Source organism: Sinocyclocheilus anshuiensis, unplaced genomic scaffold (genome assembly GCF_001515605.1).
Source record: "Sinocyclocheilus anshuiensis isolate Anshui unplaced genomic scaffold, SAMN03320099.WGS_v1.1 scaffold330, whole genome shotgun sequence".
NCBI lineage: Eukaryota > Metazoa > Chordata > Actinopteri > Cypriniformes > Cyprinidae > Sinocyclocheilus > Sinocyclocheilus anshuiensis.
The window spans coordinates 2,855,362-2,872,447 of NW_015547689.1; the positions used below are offsets into that span (position 1 = coordinate 2,855,362).

The 17,086-nt window shown below is 36.1% G+C and overlaps 2 protein-coding genes across 2 annotated transcripts; one reads left to right on the forward strand and one right to left on the reverse strand.

Annotated features, from left to right (window-relative positions):
• Positions 1-46: 46 nt before the first annotated feature.
• LOC107703582 (rod cGMP-specific 3',5'-cyclic phosphodiesterase subunit beta-like) lies at positions 47-9,018 on the reverse strand. The gene is made up of 22 exons (XM_016506268.1): positions 8,076-9,018; positions 6,487-6,639; positions 6,061-6,150; positions 5,815-5,955; positions 5,634-5,708; positions 5,234-5,298; positions 5,077-5,143; positions 4,925-4,972; positions 4,486-4,635; positions 4,239-4,382; positions 4,094-4,159; positions 3,656-3,802; positions 3,456-3,563; positions 3,092-3,201; positions 2,910-2,997; positions 2,735-2,835; positions 2,031-2,138; positions 1,860-1,923; positions 1,710-1,784; positions 1,517-1,600; positions 1,234-1,387; positions 47-444 (listed from the first exon to the last, which is right to left on the reverse strand). Exons 1-22 carry the CDS (start codon positions 8,412-8,414, stop codon positions 383-385), a joined length of 2,439 nt encoding a protein of 812 aa, XP_016361754.1. The 5' UTR covers positions 8,415-9,018; the 3' UTR covers positions 47-382.
• Positions 9,019-14,055: 5,037 nt separating this feature from the next.
• LOC107703584 (purpurin-like) lies at positions 14,056-16,254 on the forward strand. The gene is made up of 6 exons (XM_016506270.1): positions 14,056-14,161; positions 14,277-14,394; positions 14,503-14,639; positions 15,503-15,615; positions 15,710-15,922; positions 16,070-16,254. The coding sequence occupies exons 2-6, from the start codon at positions 14,278-14,280 to the stop codon at positions 16,078-16,080; spliced, it is 591 nt and encodes a 196-aa protein (XP_016361756.1). The 5' UTR covers positions 14,056-14,161; position 14,277; the 3' UTR covers positions 16,081-16,254.
• The last annotated feature ends 832 nt before the right edge of the window (positions 16,255-17,086 follow it).

The following is a 17,086-nucleotide window of genomic DNA, read 5'->3' on the forward strand; positions in this document are numbered from 1 at the left end:
ATTGCATGGAGAGAAAAACAAAATAAACCTTTTTTTTTTTTTTTGAAAATAAGAACCATATTTTCAATATTCACCTCTGAATTTTCCTATAGTACATCTAAGTCTGCATTGTGATTAACTTAAACTGATTATCATCCTATAAAAATGCTTGAACACTATGACCCAAAGGAAACAATGGAACAGTAATGCTAACTGTAGTAGGCAAGATCCCATGTGTGTTTTGGTTAGCAGGTGGTCTTGTGGCCTGCTGATAGCATATAATGCATTGACAGTGTTTTCCCACTCACTCTTGATTAGATCTTTGGGGATCCTAAGGGTGATGTTGATCTGTGTGATGTACTATATCTCAAACTGCCTTGCCCTCTGTAACGTCATCTTTTCTCTAGCAGATAGAGCAGGTCTTGGATCCTGATCCTGATCCACTGGTGCTGTTGGAATTTGCAGCTGTAGAGAAACCGTACAGAAACAAACACAAAGAGTCCGAATGAAAGAAATGCATCATATCATACGATATATGGCCGACAGGATGTGGACACTCTTTTGTTATTGGCTATTCTAGTTCAGGTCTGGGCTTTTTGATGGCCAATCAAGTTTCTTGGAGATTAATGAAGTTGTTGATGTTTAATTACATCTTCTTCAGGTTAGCTTTTTGTGTCTGGGTTCTTTTGTGGAAGTCAAAGTGTTTTTCTTTTTCATGTTAACAGACTAAATTAATCTGTAAATCTGTACAAGCAAATATAGGTGTGGATTTTGGGTGTCTACATACTGTTGGCCATGTAGCATGTCAGTGTACACTTCAGTACCTTTCAAATATTTGGGGTCATCAGGGTTTTTTAATTAAATTGATCAAAGATAAAATTATACTTTATTTGAAGTATAATAATAAAAAATGTTTCTTGAACAGCAAATTAGAATGATTTCTGAAGGATAATGTGACACTGAAGACTGGAGTAATGAATGCTAAAAATTCAGCTTTGCCGTCACAGAAATAAATTACATTTTATTTTAAAATATATTAAAATAGAAACGTTTTGTTTTTGTAATAATATTTCACAATATTACTGTTTTTACTGATTTTTTAAATAAAAATCTATATTGTTATGTCAAACGTCAACCTGAAAATGAGCTACAGTGTAAGAGGGTCTGAATGTAGGTTCTTTCTAATTTAGTAGAAATACAGTGAACAAAGGGTATAGATGAATAAAATCTTAAGCAAACGATTAAAATTCAAACCATTTTTGGCAGCTGCTTCCTGTCTGGCCTTAGCTGCCTCCTCCATTGCCTTTAGTTTTGCCTCATATTCCTCCTGCCTCTCTTTCCAATGCATCCGGTTGTTCAGAATGCCATCATGCATGGGCTGGATCTCGTGGTGAAAACGAGAGAATTCCTATGGAAAACAAAGAGGGAGGGGTTGCTAATTAATCTTAATGTTAAAAACAAAATGAGAATGATTTGGTCATTCATTTCTTGAAACAAACAAACAAAAAAGTTCAGTTCCCTTCATTCATAAAGGTACCTTGTAGACAAAAGTACAGACAAAGTCGATAAAACCACACTGAAGCTTTGGCAGCTCTGCGGCTTTGTTCCTGTCCATCATGGGCTAGATTAAAAGACAAACACCACATGATTGTTTTTTTTTTCCACCAATGGTTTCCAAGATGGGAGCTTTCCTAGCAGCCCAACCACCAATATTAGATTCATGTACTCACGATAGGTTGTTGCTCAAGAACAGTCCTCTCAAGATCACCCTGCTCCCAGAATTCAGCTGCTACAGAGAGGGCGACCTAGGATGGGAGAAATTACACTTATATATTGCTGAGAAGCAAACCTGTAGTTATTCTTCATTTGACATCTCTTACCTTGCTCTGTACCTCCCATGGTTTTGCGATAGCTGAGCGGTCACACGCTGTCATCATCATGGCCCTGGTCAATTATTAAAAATATAAAAACACGCAAAGCCCAAATTGATTATTTCTAAGAGATGTATTATGCTAAAATGCCTAGCGGAAGTTGTAAATGGACACACTTACATTACAATTTCTTTCCTTGTTGTTTCAAGAGACATGAAGTCCACCCATTTCTTCTGATCTTCATATGTCTCAGAGAGATCCACAATTTTCTGGAACATTGTTCTCTTTCTTTAAGGTAGAAAAAGTTCATATTTTAAAACTTTTGTCTCATTTTAGCTTTAGTGAAGTGATGTGACATGTGGCCAAGTATGGTGACCCATACTCGGAATTAGTGCTCTGCATTTATCCCATCCAAAGTGCACACACACAGCAGTGAACACACACACCGTGAACACACACCCGGGGCAGTGGGAAGCCATTTTTTTGCTGCGGCACCCGGGGAGCAGTTGGGGGTTCGGTGCCTTGCTCAAGAGCACCTCAGTCATGGTATTGAAGGTGGGAGAGAGCGCTGTACATTCACTCCCCCCACCTACAATCCCTGCCGGTACGAGACTCGAACCCACAACCTTTGGGTTACGAGTCCGACTCTCTAACCATTAGGCCACAACTTCCCCTTTAGTTTCACTTCTTTAAATGAACAGCAACGGTCACTATAAACTGGCACTATACAAAGTAACTAAAGAAAAAAGTAACTGTATATGATGTATACAGTTCCAGAAACCACATAGTGACAAGTAAATAATGCATTTTCATTGTTGAGTGAAAAATTCCTTTAAAGAGACTTTAAAACATACTACTACGTATGATATATTGTCAAACCTTACTTGAAGTACAATGCAAGATCAGTTGCAATAATGGCAATGTCAATGAGGTGGAAGACATGCTCCGTTTGTCTTCTGTTGAGGTTCTGGAAGATGTTTAATGACTAAGAAAAAAAACATATGTTAGGGTCAAATCAAATTAACAAGAAGGCTCACATTCTGGACAGTTTGCTCATACCTCGTCGCCTAACAAGAATTTGCCAAAGTCCAAGTGATGCCTCTCTAGAATGGAGGATCCATGCAGCTTGGCTAGAGGATTTTGGGACCTTATCACAAAACATACAAATGTGATGAAGATTATTATTAGTAGAAGCAATAATAGTACAAGTACTAGTAGAAATAGTAGTAGTATCTACTGACTTCACTTGGTAGAGATTATTTGTGCCTCTGTGGTCGATATCATGCAGGAAGCCTGCAGTGATCATGGCCATCACCTCCAAATCTGTGTAATACTGCTTCAGTTTGCCTGTCTGGCTCCATAAAAAACAAAAAATAATTTTCATTATGATTTTTTCATTTTTAGTATGTGTATTTAAAATGTGTCATGAACAACAAAGATGCAAAAATCTGTTTGTCTGAAACCGGATCAAACAAACTTGTTTGGAAACAATCATTATGTTTGAAATTCTGTTTCATCATTTTTAAATGCGTAAATCAACAACATACATTTAGTTTGGACCCTAAACAAGTCATCATAAGTAAAGGTAAGCTGAGCAGGTCATACCGTGAGTAAAGTGAACATGGTTTGCCCAACATTGAAGCCATGGCGCCAGTTGTGGTAGGTGATTTTCCTGTAGCCTTTGCTCACTGAGTACATGAATCTTACCAAAACCTAATTGGAAAATAGCAGCCAATTTTATGGAATTCCATGATGCTTCACGACACAAATCAGGTGTCTCCATCATTATAAACAAGCAAATTTACCTCCTGAGGGACCTGAAACTTTTTAACCACTCCAACTTCATAGTACATCTGAATCCCACACATTACAAGTTCCAGTTCAGTGCAGTCAAAGTCTGAAAAATGGAATGCGTAGATCTCAAACTTTTTTGGACCTGGCAGCTCATTTTTCTGCAAAAAAAAAAAAAAAAAAAAAAGTCAGTCAGTGCATAACTTTTGAAAAACAAACCAATGCAAAATGAAAAAAATATGCAAAGTATTTTGAATAATGCAATAATAGCTGAAACAGCATATCTTAAACTTAATTAGTATATGGAGAGAATCACAATAGACATATCTGAAAGCATCTGTAATGTTTTAAATAATGGATTCCTATTAAAGGTGACTTTATCTTATCTATCGGAGAAGATTAAGATCAGCCAGTAATTTCAAAATCTTTAATTAATAAGCAGTTCAGTGTACCAGAATTTCCAAAAGCTCGTCCTCCTCACAGTCTCTTGGTTCTCTGTCAAAATATTCTCTTGTTTTCTAGAACAGAAATACCAAAGAGAACAAAAATAAATAGTAATAAAATAAAATAATAAAATAATAATAAGTATAAACTTACAAGGATGTTTTGAATCTCATCATCTCGACATTTGACATGGTACAGCACCATGTCCTGGGCAATGTCCTTCCTGTTCTCCAGCTTATTCATTTTGTCATAGGTGTCTGTGTTGAGGACTGACCAGCCCAGAAACTGTGTCAAAGCCTGTTGAGACAGCAACGCATTGTTCCGCAAGTCAACAAGTTGTTGAATTCAGTCAGTAAATGACCATTCTCAGTAATGCTACCAATCAATCTCTCAATTTTACCTCCATGAGTTGTTCATCATGGTCATCAAATGGTTTGCCGTCCTTCCTGTTGTAGAAAGTTGCAACGCCAACAATTTCTTCTTTTTTGTTGACAATTGGCAGGGACAGCACATTCTTGATGGTCCATCCACTGTCATCCAGAGCTTCCGTCTACAGAAACCCAAAGTGTTATTACTGCAAGTCAAGGGAACTTCAACCATTAAACATGTTTTAGACCAGGGCTCCTCAAATCTTGCCCTGGAGGGCCAATGCCCTTCAGAGTTTAGCTTCAACCCTAATCAAACACACCTGAGCGAGCTCATCAAGGTCTTCAGGATCCATAAAAAAATCACAGGTAAGTGAGTTTGATCAGGGTTTGAGCTAAACTCTGCAGGGCAGTGTCCCTCCAGGACCGGATTTGAGGAACCCTGTTTTTATAAAAAAAATTAAATAAAAATACCTGAAAGTTGAACATTTCATCTGCTGCTGCATTCATGATGTTGCAAATCTTAAATACACAACAGAAATGAATAAGTGAATACTATATGTAATTACTTAACTTTTCAAAAATCAGCCATACTTTATTCCCAAAGTAATAAAGGAGTCACTTACAAATCCACTCTCTGCAACATATGTAGGTAATCCACTAACCAAAGCCCAATGATCTGCAGGTGGATTTCTGTAAAAAAGAAAATTGTGTTTTTATAATGCTTTATAATTTTATAATGCACACGCTGGCTATAACACGTTGGAGAATAGGAAAACTTACGGTATGACCTTGATGTCCTCTTTTCCGTGCAAAATATAATCAATAAGTTTGTAGAAAATTATTTCCTAAGTAAAACGAAAGATACAATTTTTATTTTAAAAGATTTTATAAGCATTTTAGAGACCTTAAAGGTATAGTTCTCCCAAAAATGAATATTCTGTCAACATTTATTATGCCATTCCAAATCTATATGACTTTCTTTCACAAAAAAGAAGTAATGTCCAAAATGTCTAAGCTGCTCTCTTATATATAACAAAAGTGAATGGTGACCACAGATGTCACTGTTTGGAAAATAAGCTCCAAACTGGTACACAAGAAAGTCAAATGGATTTGCAATGACATAAGAGTGAGTACATGTTAAAACAATTTTGATTTTGATTGTAAAAAAAATGCAGCTTACCCTTCCATCTGGAGTAACAGGGCCAGAATAAGGTGGCTGCTCTCCCATCAACACAGGCCAAATATCAAAGAACTCCTGCAAGAGAATAAAACCACCGGGCCAGTCTTAGAAAGAGACAGGAGAGCCTCTAAATCAAGCATGAAGTCTCTGTTGCTTTCAGCAATTATAGTGATTGACGTACCTTATCCTTGGTCATGTCCAGTAGGCCCACAGAGTACCTGTCACAGTTGAGATAGGCTCGTACGGTGTACAAAGCTTTGTGAAACTGTCGTTCAATGTCTGTGAGCTCTTCAAAGACCTTGTTAGCTGACCACAACAGCAGCTATGCATGAGATATATGAAAAACGCATTTATTTATATATTGTTCAATTCAGGTTTTACAATTTCATCACCTATAGCTAGTTTTTGCAAGCTTATGCAGACTGACCTGTCCTTTTCGTGTTTCACAGTTATGAAGGTAGCTCAGATGAAAAATCTTCAGGTTCAGAGAGCCAACTTTCAGATACTTTAAAAAAAGCTTTTGGGAAAAAATATTAAGAAAAAAAAGTAAGTAACTCAATGTATATTATACATTGAGTATATACAGTATATACATATATAGTATATATATATATACTCAAAAGTATATGCAAGTATATCTTTACTCTCTCATTTCAACATTTTATAAAATAAGTAACTCTTAATTTTGTAACTCATTTAGGCATTATTGCCAATTAAAATGTGGTAAATACTTGTCTTAATTTTGTTTACTCATTTAAAATGTGCTATTTTAAACTGTGTCCAAATTCTTTTTGAGTCCACTATAGACTGTATTAATATTAGTGATGGACACAAACAGCAGACAGACACTTACATCCTCATCTTCATCTGTGAAATGGGGACCAGTAGTCTTGTTGACAGCCATAATGATGGCTACTATGTCTTTGCCATTCATGATGGGTGCAGCCAAGATGTTGCGTGTGGTGTATTCAGTAAGTTCATCAACGAATGAGCTGAAGTGACTATCCTACAGTGAAAGCAAGGTCAGTTTTGTCATGCACATTACACACTGTCCCTACACATTTATACTAACTTGCACATTTATCTGACATTATTGCTAATGGATTAATTAGATATTAGAATGGATATTAGAAAGTAGATGACATTTTTTTTTAGTAACACTTAACAATAAGGCCCCATTAGTTATTGTTAGGCTGATGATACATGGGGCAACTTTTTGAGCAATGTTGCCAGGCAACTTTGGGCAATTTTGCCATCTACGGGCAACCAGGTGAGATACAGGGCCCACGACCGATCTAAAGTATCCAGATAGAAATTTGTTACCCATTCTCAATGGCAAAGTGCCCAAGCAACATTGCTCAAAAAAAGTTGCCTGACAAAATTGCTCAAAAATTTGCCCCGTGTATCATCAGCCTTAGTTAATGCATTAACTACATTGAAAAAAAAAAAGATACTAAATTTTTTAAGGTAAGTGGTTGCAATCAATTTATTTTAGCTACATTTAAATAAACAAATTTAGTTGACTAACTTTCAGCAAAATTTAAATTAAAATTTATATTAAAAAATAAATTGATTGCAACCACTTACCTTAAATTTTTTGTGTAAATTCAATGAATCATTTTTTTTCAGTGTACCATTAAATAACAATGATAAATACATTTGTTACCGTATTTATTAATCTTTGTTAATGTTAGTTAATAAAAACTATTCATTGTTAGTCCAAGTCCAATAAATAATATTAACAGATCCAACTTTTGATTTTAATAATGTATTAGTAAAGGTTAACTAAGAATAATAAATGCATTAGATTTTTTTGTTACACTTTATTTTAGTGTCCTTGTTACAGTGTAATTATACATTTAAGTACTGAGTAGTATTAATGAACTCCATGTACTTACTTTATGGCTAGGATGAGGGTTTGGTTTAAGGTTAGTTGCATGCAATTATGCATAATTTATTATTATTACTACATGTAATGTGTAACAAGGACACCATAAAATAAAGTGTTACCATATTTTTCATTGTTCATGTAAACTAATGCAATTAACTACTGTTAATGGAACCTTATTGTAAGGTGTTACCAAAAATTCAGTGTTTGTCCCTTGTTTAACAAAATAACTAATACAGCAGAGATAACAAATTGAAATAATTATATAATGTTGTAAAACCCACAACCTATTGTACAAATCATTAAACAAACAATCTGTTCTAAGTTTTTGTGTGATTCAACTACTGAGAAGAGATTTGGTCACTGTATAAATGCCACGTGAAATCCTTCATGCTGGACATGGGTCATAAATAGATTATGTCAAGAGGATTTGCCAAGCCTCAAAATATGACCATACCTGCAGTCTAATAATGTATAATAGAGTCATGAGCCTCTTTCAATCAAGTTTTACAGTTTGTCTGATCTGTGTACAGATGCAATGTTTTCTTTTGTACCTGTGTAACATCCTTCACATTGATGGGCTTCTTGGTTTGAGCCACATGTCCTACTATACCGATGTCCAGAGGGAAGACGATCTCAGAGTCTGGAGGCACCACACAGTCATCAAGCTCAGAATTTTCATTAACGTTGAAGAGACGAGTAGCCAGCTCAGCGATGCCGTTCTGCTGTCGATACATGAACAAGCTACATCGGTCAGCATGAATCAGAGCACTGACCCGCTTCAGAATCTTAAAAATCACCTTCTCCATATTGACGTTCTCCTGCATGTCTGTAATGAGATCGTAGAATATCGCTCCTTCCTCTACCGAGCATATGTCCTTAAAACTGTTCATATCCACTTTAGACTATGGTATTCGCATGATCGAGGCCACAGCACCAGGTTTGAGCTTTTTGTCAAAATAGCTCCTGGCAAAATCTGGATTTCCATCCAGGAACTTCTCCACGTCTTCTTTTTTGACACTCATCTTGGGATCTTCTGCCCCAATCCCAGTACTGGCAGGTGATGGTCAAGTAATGAGAGTTCAATTGAGCTTTCAGGACAAAAACAGAATATTTACAGCATATAATCCTCAAATGGTTGAGAAAACGAAGAATCAGGAGATGAGGTGCCTGCCACAGCCGGGGCAACCCGTGTCCAATCTAACTGTCATCAGCAAGGTGTTTTTCTAATAGTGTTGAAAGTGAATCAGGATCTGCTCTAGTAAAACTGATCAGGTGACCTGCATCAAAGCCTGAGCCCAGAGCTGAAACCGACCGCCGTCCTCCTCTGAATGCTCTCTGTGTCCTGGGAAAGAGAAGAGATGCTCTTAATGACTGTTTTAGAGGAAAAGCTATACGACATAAAGTATGTGAGTGGTAATGCACAATCATATGCTTTGTTTCTCTCTGTCTCCTCTCCCAGAAGCCTGGCCTTTGCACTACAAGCTCTTTAAGTTCTTATTAAAAACACACTCCTCATTACTAAGCCCTATTTAACCAGGCCACTAGCTGATTATCTCAGCACCCCAGTTGTCTTCTTACTCGGTGTGACTGCAACCATGGGAGCAGTGAAAGGGCTTTCCTTAAAAAATGGAAAAGAACAAATGTACAGTGTATGTGAATATTAGTCATTAAAAAAGACCAAAAGATGACCAGACATAGTAATATTGTGCCTGAACCACTATACTATTTTCAGAGAAAAATTATAAAATAAAATAACACATTATCAGCATCCATGAGTCAATAACTCCGTATTTCATTCTATGAAAGTATAATACTGCCATAATACTGCCATTTTGTATAGCAGTAACATGGATTAGCATAAAAGTGGGACCACTGCAGATACAGTATATATAATTTGCAATACGTAACTGGTAGACTGTGATTCATATGCCATTGTATGCCAATATTATGAACACTGTACACCAATATACAGTATTACATAATGAGTGTTTATTATTTACAAACAGAATACATTATAGTGGCATAAAAAAAGCTAGCGGAAGAATTATGAACAACAAGATAAAATTTAAACAATGCAAAAATAAAATAAAATAATGCAAAAATTAAATGAAATGAAATAAATGTATGCTGCTTGTTTGGAAACCTTTTTTTAAACCTGTTGGTCTTGGTTCTGCTCCTGAACTACAAATTCTGTATCAGATTTATAGATATTTACACTTAAAACAAAACAAAACAAAATAAACAAATGATAAATTGTGTTAATAATTAATAAATTTGATTTCCACATGTGACACTGTTTGATGCTGCATTTTAAATATTTTTGGTGCATTCTAAATACTCCTAATAAAAACTACTGAGGGATATGGGCCTAGATGGAATAACGATACAGAGTCTTATCATAAAATGCAGATAATCCTTTTGTTGAGGTAAAGTTAATTTCTATATAAAGGCCTCGTATCCATCTTAAGCAAAAGGTCATGAGGATAATCAGCATATTAATAGCTCCATACGTGCACAAAACAAGTCAGAGCTTTGGCTCCTGAGGGTAGGTCCTGTGTGCATCTGTGAGTGCTGATACATCTCTAATGTTTTGGTGTACATTTAGAAGCTGTAGGCCTAAATGATTAATAGTCAAATGTATCCAGTTGTCAGTTAGTTGCCAATACACAAAGATTGCAACTAAATCAACCTGTTAGACAAAGTGCAATATCTTTGGAGTAGCCTGAGGAAATGGGAATGGGAATCCACTCTACTAGAGTGTGAACCTCAACCTCTTTATTAGCACATCAGATCTATAACCAATACGATATCACCAACCAATGTATTGATAAGAATAATGGATTCCTATGTACAATTTTCGATAATGTGTTAATGTTTGTTTAAACATTTAAATTGTAATATGTAAGACACTTTTATTCTTTGACATGTCAACAAACATTTTATTTTGTGGGTGTCTGTGTGACCCACAGAACAGCAGAACTCAGAATCTGAATCCAGCCCAAGTGTTTTTGTGCCACCTAGTGATAAGAATCAGTCATTATTCTGCACTCTTAGAAAAATGGTAAAAAAAAAAGAAAAAGAAAAGCTGTCACTGGGGCGGGTACCTTTTCAAAAGGCACAAATATGTACACTTTAGGAACTAAGATGTACCTTTAAGGTACCAACATGCACCCTTTAGGAGTAAGTAAGATACAGAGATTGAATTTGAAAAGGTACCGCTGCAGTGACAACTTTTTTTCTGAGTGTGCTGATCAGGATGATGCTACACATTAACCAAATGAAACTGAAAACAAATACATTTTTAATCCCTTGTAAATAAAAGACCTCAAGGTGATAAATCAAACAACAACTTATGTTTTTTTTTGTAATTGTCTAAATGCGTTTGTCTTTTCCTACAAAACCCACAAGGGTGCAGTTTGACTCATTTCACTGAACTCATGTGAACTTATTGATCTCACATGCAAATGATCTTGCAATTCGCACAGTGTGACTGAACTCAATTGATCTCAACTTTTTTATACTGCAGTCCTTGCACTGGCCGATGGGGAGGGAAGCTGAAAACTCCTGGGGAAAATTTAGATTTGCAAAATTGACTGTGTTGGGGACTTTTTTTCTAGACCACTATCCTGACAGGCATTTATAAATCTTACGCAGTTAGAATGTGCTAGCCAAGTACTTGTTAATCTGTAGCTAACACCTTTAGACAAAGTTTTCACAGGACACGTGCCATGATCTAAAGGTGGACATTTTTACAATTTTTATCAATTAGAGGGCAGAACAGATTTTTCAGCTTTTTTTTTTTGGTCATGCATATAATTTAGAGGCCTTACAGATTCATGCATCAAATACATAAGCTTAATAGGGTTAAAGACCCCCTGTTCTCTGAACTGGAGCATGAAACAATGCATGTGATTCCAGAAAACAAGCTTAATCTAGTGCATCATTCAGTGCGGGAACATGTGCATGGTCAGCACTGGTGTATGAACTCACACTAAGGAGTGCCTTTGTTTGAATAGTTTCATAGGTTGGCCAGGAGAAAACCTTGAGAACATGGGGGATGTGAAGGATTAGGATCAGGCTTTATGGGGTGAAGTCCATGTGGACGACAAACAAAACAAGAGGGACACAGATGCATTTCTGCATGTGCTGAAGTTGAAGGAAACAGCAAGGTGTGAAAATATCCACTGAGAAAAATGTATGGTGAAAAATTTAATGAATTTTTTGACAAAAGCTTTAACCAAGTAAGAGGCAATTGTTAAAGCTGAAAATTGCAAACAATATTTTACACTTTCTAACCCGTTATAGTACAATGGATACACAACCCAACAAAATAAAAATGTTGTTATTATGTACTTAGCCTCATGTCGATCCATACCTGAATGACTTTCTTTCTTCTGCGGAACACAAAATAAGATATTTTGAAAAATAACTTGTAATTGGTATCCCAACAAAATTTGTTAAATTATATATCTCTGACAGGCCAAAAAAAGAAATGAAGGTATTTAAAAAGAAGTGTACTAATCTCTGTGGAGCACACCCACAAATATATACTACTGAATGCTGTCTGGAGTGCCAAGAGGTCAGCCAGGTTAGCCATATCTCATCTTTAGACATATCTCATCTCTAAATAAATGGATTGGGATTCGAACTATGGCAACACTGCCACTATAAGAGTTACTCAAGACAGGAACTAATTATGCATTATGTAATGGAACTTGTCAAGCATACTGGCAACTGAACGGATACATATGATGCTGAATCACCCCACCTGAGAGCAAAGTTCCTTGAGGTCACAATAGAATCTGAGCCAAGAGCTCTCAGTGCTGTAACGTGACATTACCTGCGGCCAACCAATCCTAATACTGCTAATTCGACAAATGTTGGCCACTTATGTTACGCAGATATGCATGGGAAGTAATCCCAAGAACAGCTCAGAAAAGTCTTATGAGGACAGTCTAGAACAAGTAATTTCAAAATAGATACGAATGAACATCAATCATGTACAATAAACGTCTTCTTCAACATCAAACGTCTGGCTAAGTAGCTTAAAAACAAAGACCTAAACAGTTAACAGTGATTCCTGAATTAAATTTCCAAACAAAACTGTGATAATGGTAATCAACCTCAGGTTAATAACCTAAACCTAAAAGAGCTACTAAAAATCTGATACTGACAGAATTACATATATATTATTTTTTAAATAAATAAATCCTACTGATTACTTTGTTTTAAAGAAAATTACTATTATTAATAATAAAATCTTTATTTGAAAAAAATATTTTCACAATACAAGTTCTATAATTTTATAACGGAGTTGAATAATGAGGAAGACTAGGAGCCTGTACAACATCATAATGAATACATTTGGAATGGAATAGATAATGCAATTTTATGCATTGCTTTTATGTAATGACATCATAGACATAAGGTAAAGAAATATTATATTATCTAGATTTTGTTAGCGTAATTACTGTTCCTGCTTTCCTTAGCACACCAATACTGTGCTGTTATAAACAAGGCTCCTCTTAAAACCTGATGAATGTGAAATTGATGTGATCACACCACACAAATCGAAAGAGCCAAGTACATTATTACATAATAGATTCTCATAATGAATAAAGCTGCTTCCGTAATCACGTCCATCTCATCAAAACAACACAAAGCCTCTAGGAGCCTATTGTCATCAAGATAACACTGGAACACCATCCCCACTGAAATCAACAATCACAATCATTCCAACATGGCAATGTGACTCGTCTTCTTGGGTTTTTTTTACAGATTATTGGACAATTAGTACATCTAGCATTAGCTAAAGCTTGTTCATCTTTGGAAATACATCTGCAGAAATTACTGGAGTGTAGTTATAATTAAGTGACAAAATTATTTTTATCCTAATTATTTTAACTAAATTTGAATCCTGTATATCTAACTTTGTTTATCTTATAGTAGCTGATATTTTAACATAACTAACATCAACATACAGGACATAAAGGATCTAGATTTAAACTTGGATATGCAAAAATAAAGAGTAGTCTTTAACAAAATAACACAAACTGAAGAGCCATCCTTACTCAGCAACATTCTAGCTTCATGTAATAATAAGGGATGAAACGGACAAGTAAATACCTAGTTTGTTGAGAGAATATTTATACAACTTTATTATGAGTTCCAATATTTAGAGGAAAACTATTCCAAAACTATTCCAACAAAATTTACCAGATACCTAATAACATAACATAATGCAATAGGTATTAAAAACAATTTCACAAATAATGCTTAGAATGATTTTTTTTTTTCAATTTCCTTGACCCCTACTCCCAGATGTTTTTGCTTTAAACAATGTCTCACTACATTCACTACAGTTGCATAAAGCTTTAATTGTTTTTATGGCAAGCATGGGAGGGTTCAACCGAGACGCCAGATTACAGTGAGGATTTCTACAACCGGATTAACCGTAGATTTAAGAACCTTATTTAGTCACAAGAAGTGAAAATAATCAATAAGCCTGTCTGTAGAGTTGGTATAAAAGGACCTTTGCTCAGTGTAGACAACACAGCCTTGTGGAGAACCACAAAGAGAGATCCAACACCACTGATTCCTTCCTTTCGTTCAGTCCAAACAACAACAAAACAAGCAGGTAAAATCTAGTGTTTTTCTGTAGGCCCTCTGGGCTGAGATTAACAAAACTGCAGTCCAAACTGTAATGAAAAATGAGCTGATTAGCACCTGTGATTTCCTTCTCCATTGCTCAGAATGGAATACTACAAGTTTGCCTTGCTAGTGGTTTTCCTGTCCTACATTGAGCGCTGCTGGTCCTCCTCCTGCGTTGTGGACAGTTTTACAGTCAAGGACAACTTTGACCCCAAGAGAGTATGTAGAATGCAGTTTGATGATTTCAGAGGGGATAAAAGTTGGCTCATTTGTAATCTTAATGTAAAACAGATAGGTTGACCTGACCTGGTGTATTGTATCTTGTAGTATGCAGGCAAATGGTACGCCCAGCAGAAGAAAGACCCGGAGGGACTCTTCCTCCAGGACAACATCTCTGCCGAATACACCATTGATGATGATGGGACCATGTCTGCCTCTTCCAAGGGCCGCGTAACTCTTTTCGGGTTAGTGAAGTCTGAAAGTATGAGTGTAACAATGAAACATTTGATTCAGAAACTTATATGACTGCAATAACGTCACATGCTAATACTAATTCTGCTGCTTATACCAGCTAACAGGGAACCTTCTCTGAACTTTGGCTAATGTCTGGCAATATTCTCGCGAAGTTATGAACAAACATTCTTCCAGTAACGTTAATAGAATGTTCCTTCAAAGTTATCTGGTCAAAATGTTAGCACAAAAACATTAGTTATACATTGTTTATGGAACGTTTCTTTGTGTAAGTTAGTTAAAAGTAACATTCCCAAAATGTTTGCAAAATAATAAAATGGAACATTCCTCTTAATGTTCACATAACCAAGAAAAACATTTTTTAAACATTTAATAAAAACCAGAACTGGACATTTTGATAGTTCAGACCCTGTTGAAAAAACCAGCATATGCTGGTTAGGTATGTTTTGACGCTGGGATGCTGGTTTGAGCAGGTCCAAGCTGGTCCTTTGCTGGTTTATGCTGGTCCTTTGCTGGTTTAAGCTGGTCCTTTGCCAGCACATGACCAGCATAAACCAGCAAAAGGACCAGCATAAACCAGCAAAGGACCAGTTTAAACCAGCAAACCAGCATATGCTGTTTTTTTCAACAGGGGAGAACATGAAAGCAAGTTTGATAGCAATGACATCACATGCTACTGCTAACCTTAGCCTACTGCTTAAGGCATCTGGGTTGATTCAGAAAACAAGTTTAAATATATGACAGTGATGATGTCTCATGCTAATGCTAATCCTGCTTTATACAGGCTCTTGGTTAATTGAGAAATAAGTCAGTGATGATGTCACATGCTAATGCTAATCCTGCTAACTCTTTACAGATTCTGGGTTGTGTGTGCTGACATGGCTGCCCAGTACAGTGTTCCTGACCCTAACACTCCTGGCAAGATGTTCATGAACTATCAGGGTTTGGCTAGCTATCTGTCCAGCGGAGGTCAGAAGACAGATCTGCACCCATTATATCATCTGTACCCATTACTGTCACATGAATCATTTGACTTAGTTTTTATTGTTTATTCTTCATAAAGGTGACAACTACTGGATCATTGACACCGACTACGACAACTATGCTATCACCTACGCTTGCCGCACTCTGAATGATGATGGCACATGTGAAGATGGCTATGCCCTGATCTTCTCACGCAACCCCCGTGGCCTGCCTCCTGCAATCCAGCGCATCGTCCGCCAGAAACAGGAAGAGATCTGCATGGCTGGTCAGTTCCAGCCCGTCCTGCAGTCTGGTAAGTTCACAGAAGAAGTCAGACTTTCAATTTAGCTGCAATACAACAAAAGTACTCTTATTAATTTAAGTTAATCATGCACATAAAGATGGAGTTTGGATTTGATTTGTCTGTCTGATCTGTTTTTTCCCATCTCTTATTTTACAGGGGCTTGCTAAGCTGTTAAAGGAAACAAAGAGCATGCTGGGAAAAGAAGCGGCAACCGGGGTCATTCCATTTCAGTGCTGTAGAGATGCATGTGTGCATCAGGGAGACATCAGATCATTGAACTTCTTATCGCACGGGCAATCTCGTACCGTGTTAAGTGTCTGTGACAATAAATATTTTTTAAACAAAACTTACTTTTGGACATTTTTATGGAATTTATAGTGGTGGGTGGTTGTGCATTGTTTTGCATGTCATTGCATATCATTTGCATATCATTGACATCTTCAGTATCACCGACCATAGTGTGAAAGTCTCATCGATGATGTTTTTACAGATTATTTTAAATTCAAAATATATTAGAATGGATACACATCAGTTTGAATGCCCCATTTGTGTACAAACTGAAAAGGATATATTATATTCCACAGCATATTTACACTGATAACCAATGCCAAGAAGAACAGAAACAATATACAGTATAAATCACAAGGGACAAATACATTTATGTTTTGGAAACATAATAGAGATTATGGGAAAAGTTAATGAGGGCTCGTGAGATCTAAAAAGGTAAAAATTGGACAGTTTTGCCAGTGGTGTATAAAGTACATGAAAGCCATACTCAAGTAAAAGTACAGATATCTTACTAGAAAATGACTTTGGTAGAAGTTGAAGTCACCGTTTAGAATATTACTTGAGTAAAAGTCTTAAAGTATGTGATATTTATTGTACTTAAGTAAGAAAAGTATTTTTTAAATCTTAAATGTACTTAAGTATTGAACGTAAAAGTACAAGTAAATGCAAAATGGAAAAGAAGCAAATAAATATATATAAAAATGTTCATACACAGCTTGAGTAGCAAAATTGTGATCAGTTTTAACTCTTTCTTCCATTTTGTATTTTTGGGTAAGAATAAGCAGCACTTCATCCGGTACTTAGTGTTTTTCATTCCAACATAAGAAAACATTTCTGGAATCTGCATCTGAAATAGCATTTAGATGTATTTACACAGTTTATGTA

Coding starts and splice junctions, on each gene's coding strand:
- LOC107703582 (XM_016506268.1), bottom strand. CDS start 8,414: ATGAACAGTTTTAAGGACATATGCTCGGTAGAGGAAGGAGCGATATTC. Junction 1,785..1,859: donor CATGGGAGGTACAGAGCAAG/GTAAGAGATGTC, acceptor CTCCCATCCTAG/GTCGCCCTCTCTGTAGCAGC. Junction 445..1,233: donor GGAAGCAGCTGCCAAAAATG/GTTTGAATTTTA, acceptor GTTTCTCTACAG/CTGCAAATTCCAACAGCACC.
- LOC107703584 (XM_016506270.1), top strand. CDS start 14,278: ATGGAATACTACAAGTTTGCCTTGCTAGTGGTTTTCCTGTCCTACATT. Junction 14,640..15,502: donor GGCCGCGTAACTCTTTTCGG/GTTAGTGAAGTC, acceptor AACTCTTTACAG/ATTCTGGGTTGTGTGTGCTG. Junction 15,616..15,709: donor TAGCTATCTGTCCAGCGGAG/GTCAGAAGACAG, acceptor TTCTTCATAAAG/GTGACAACTACTGGATCATT.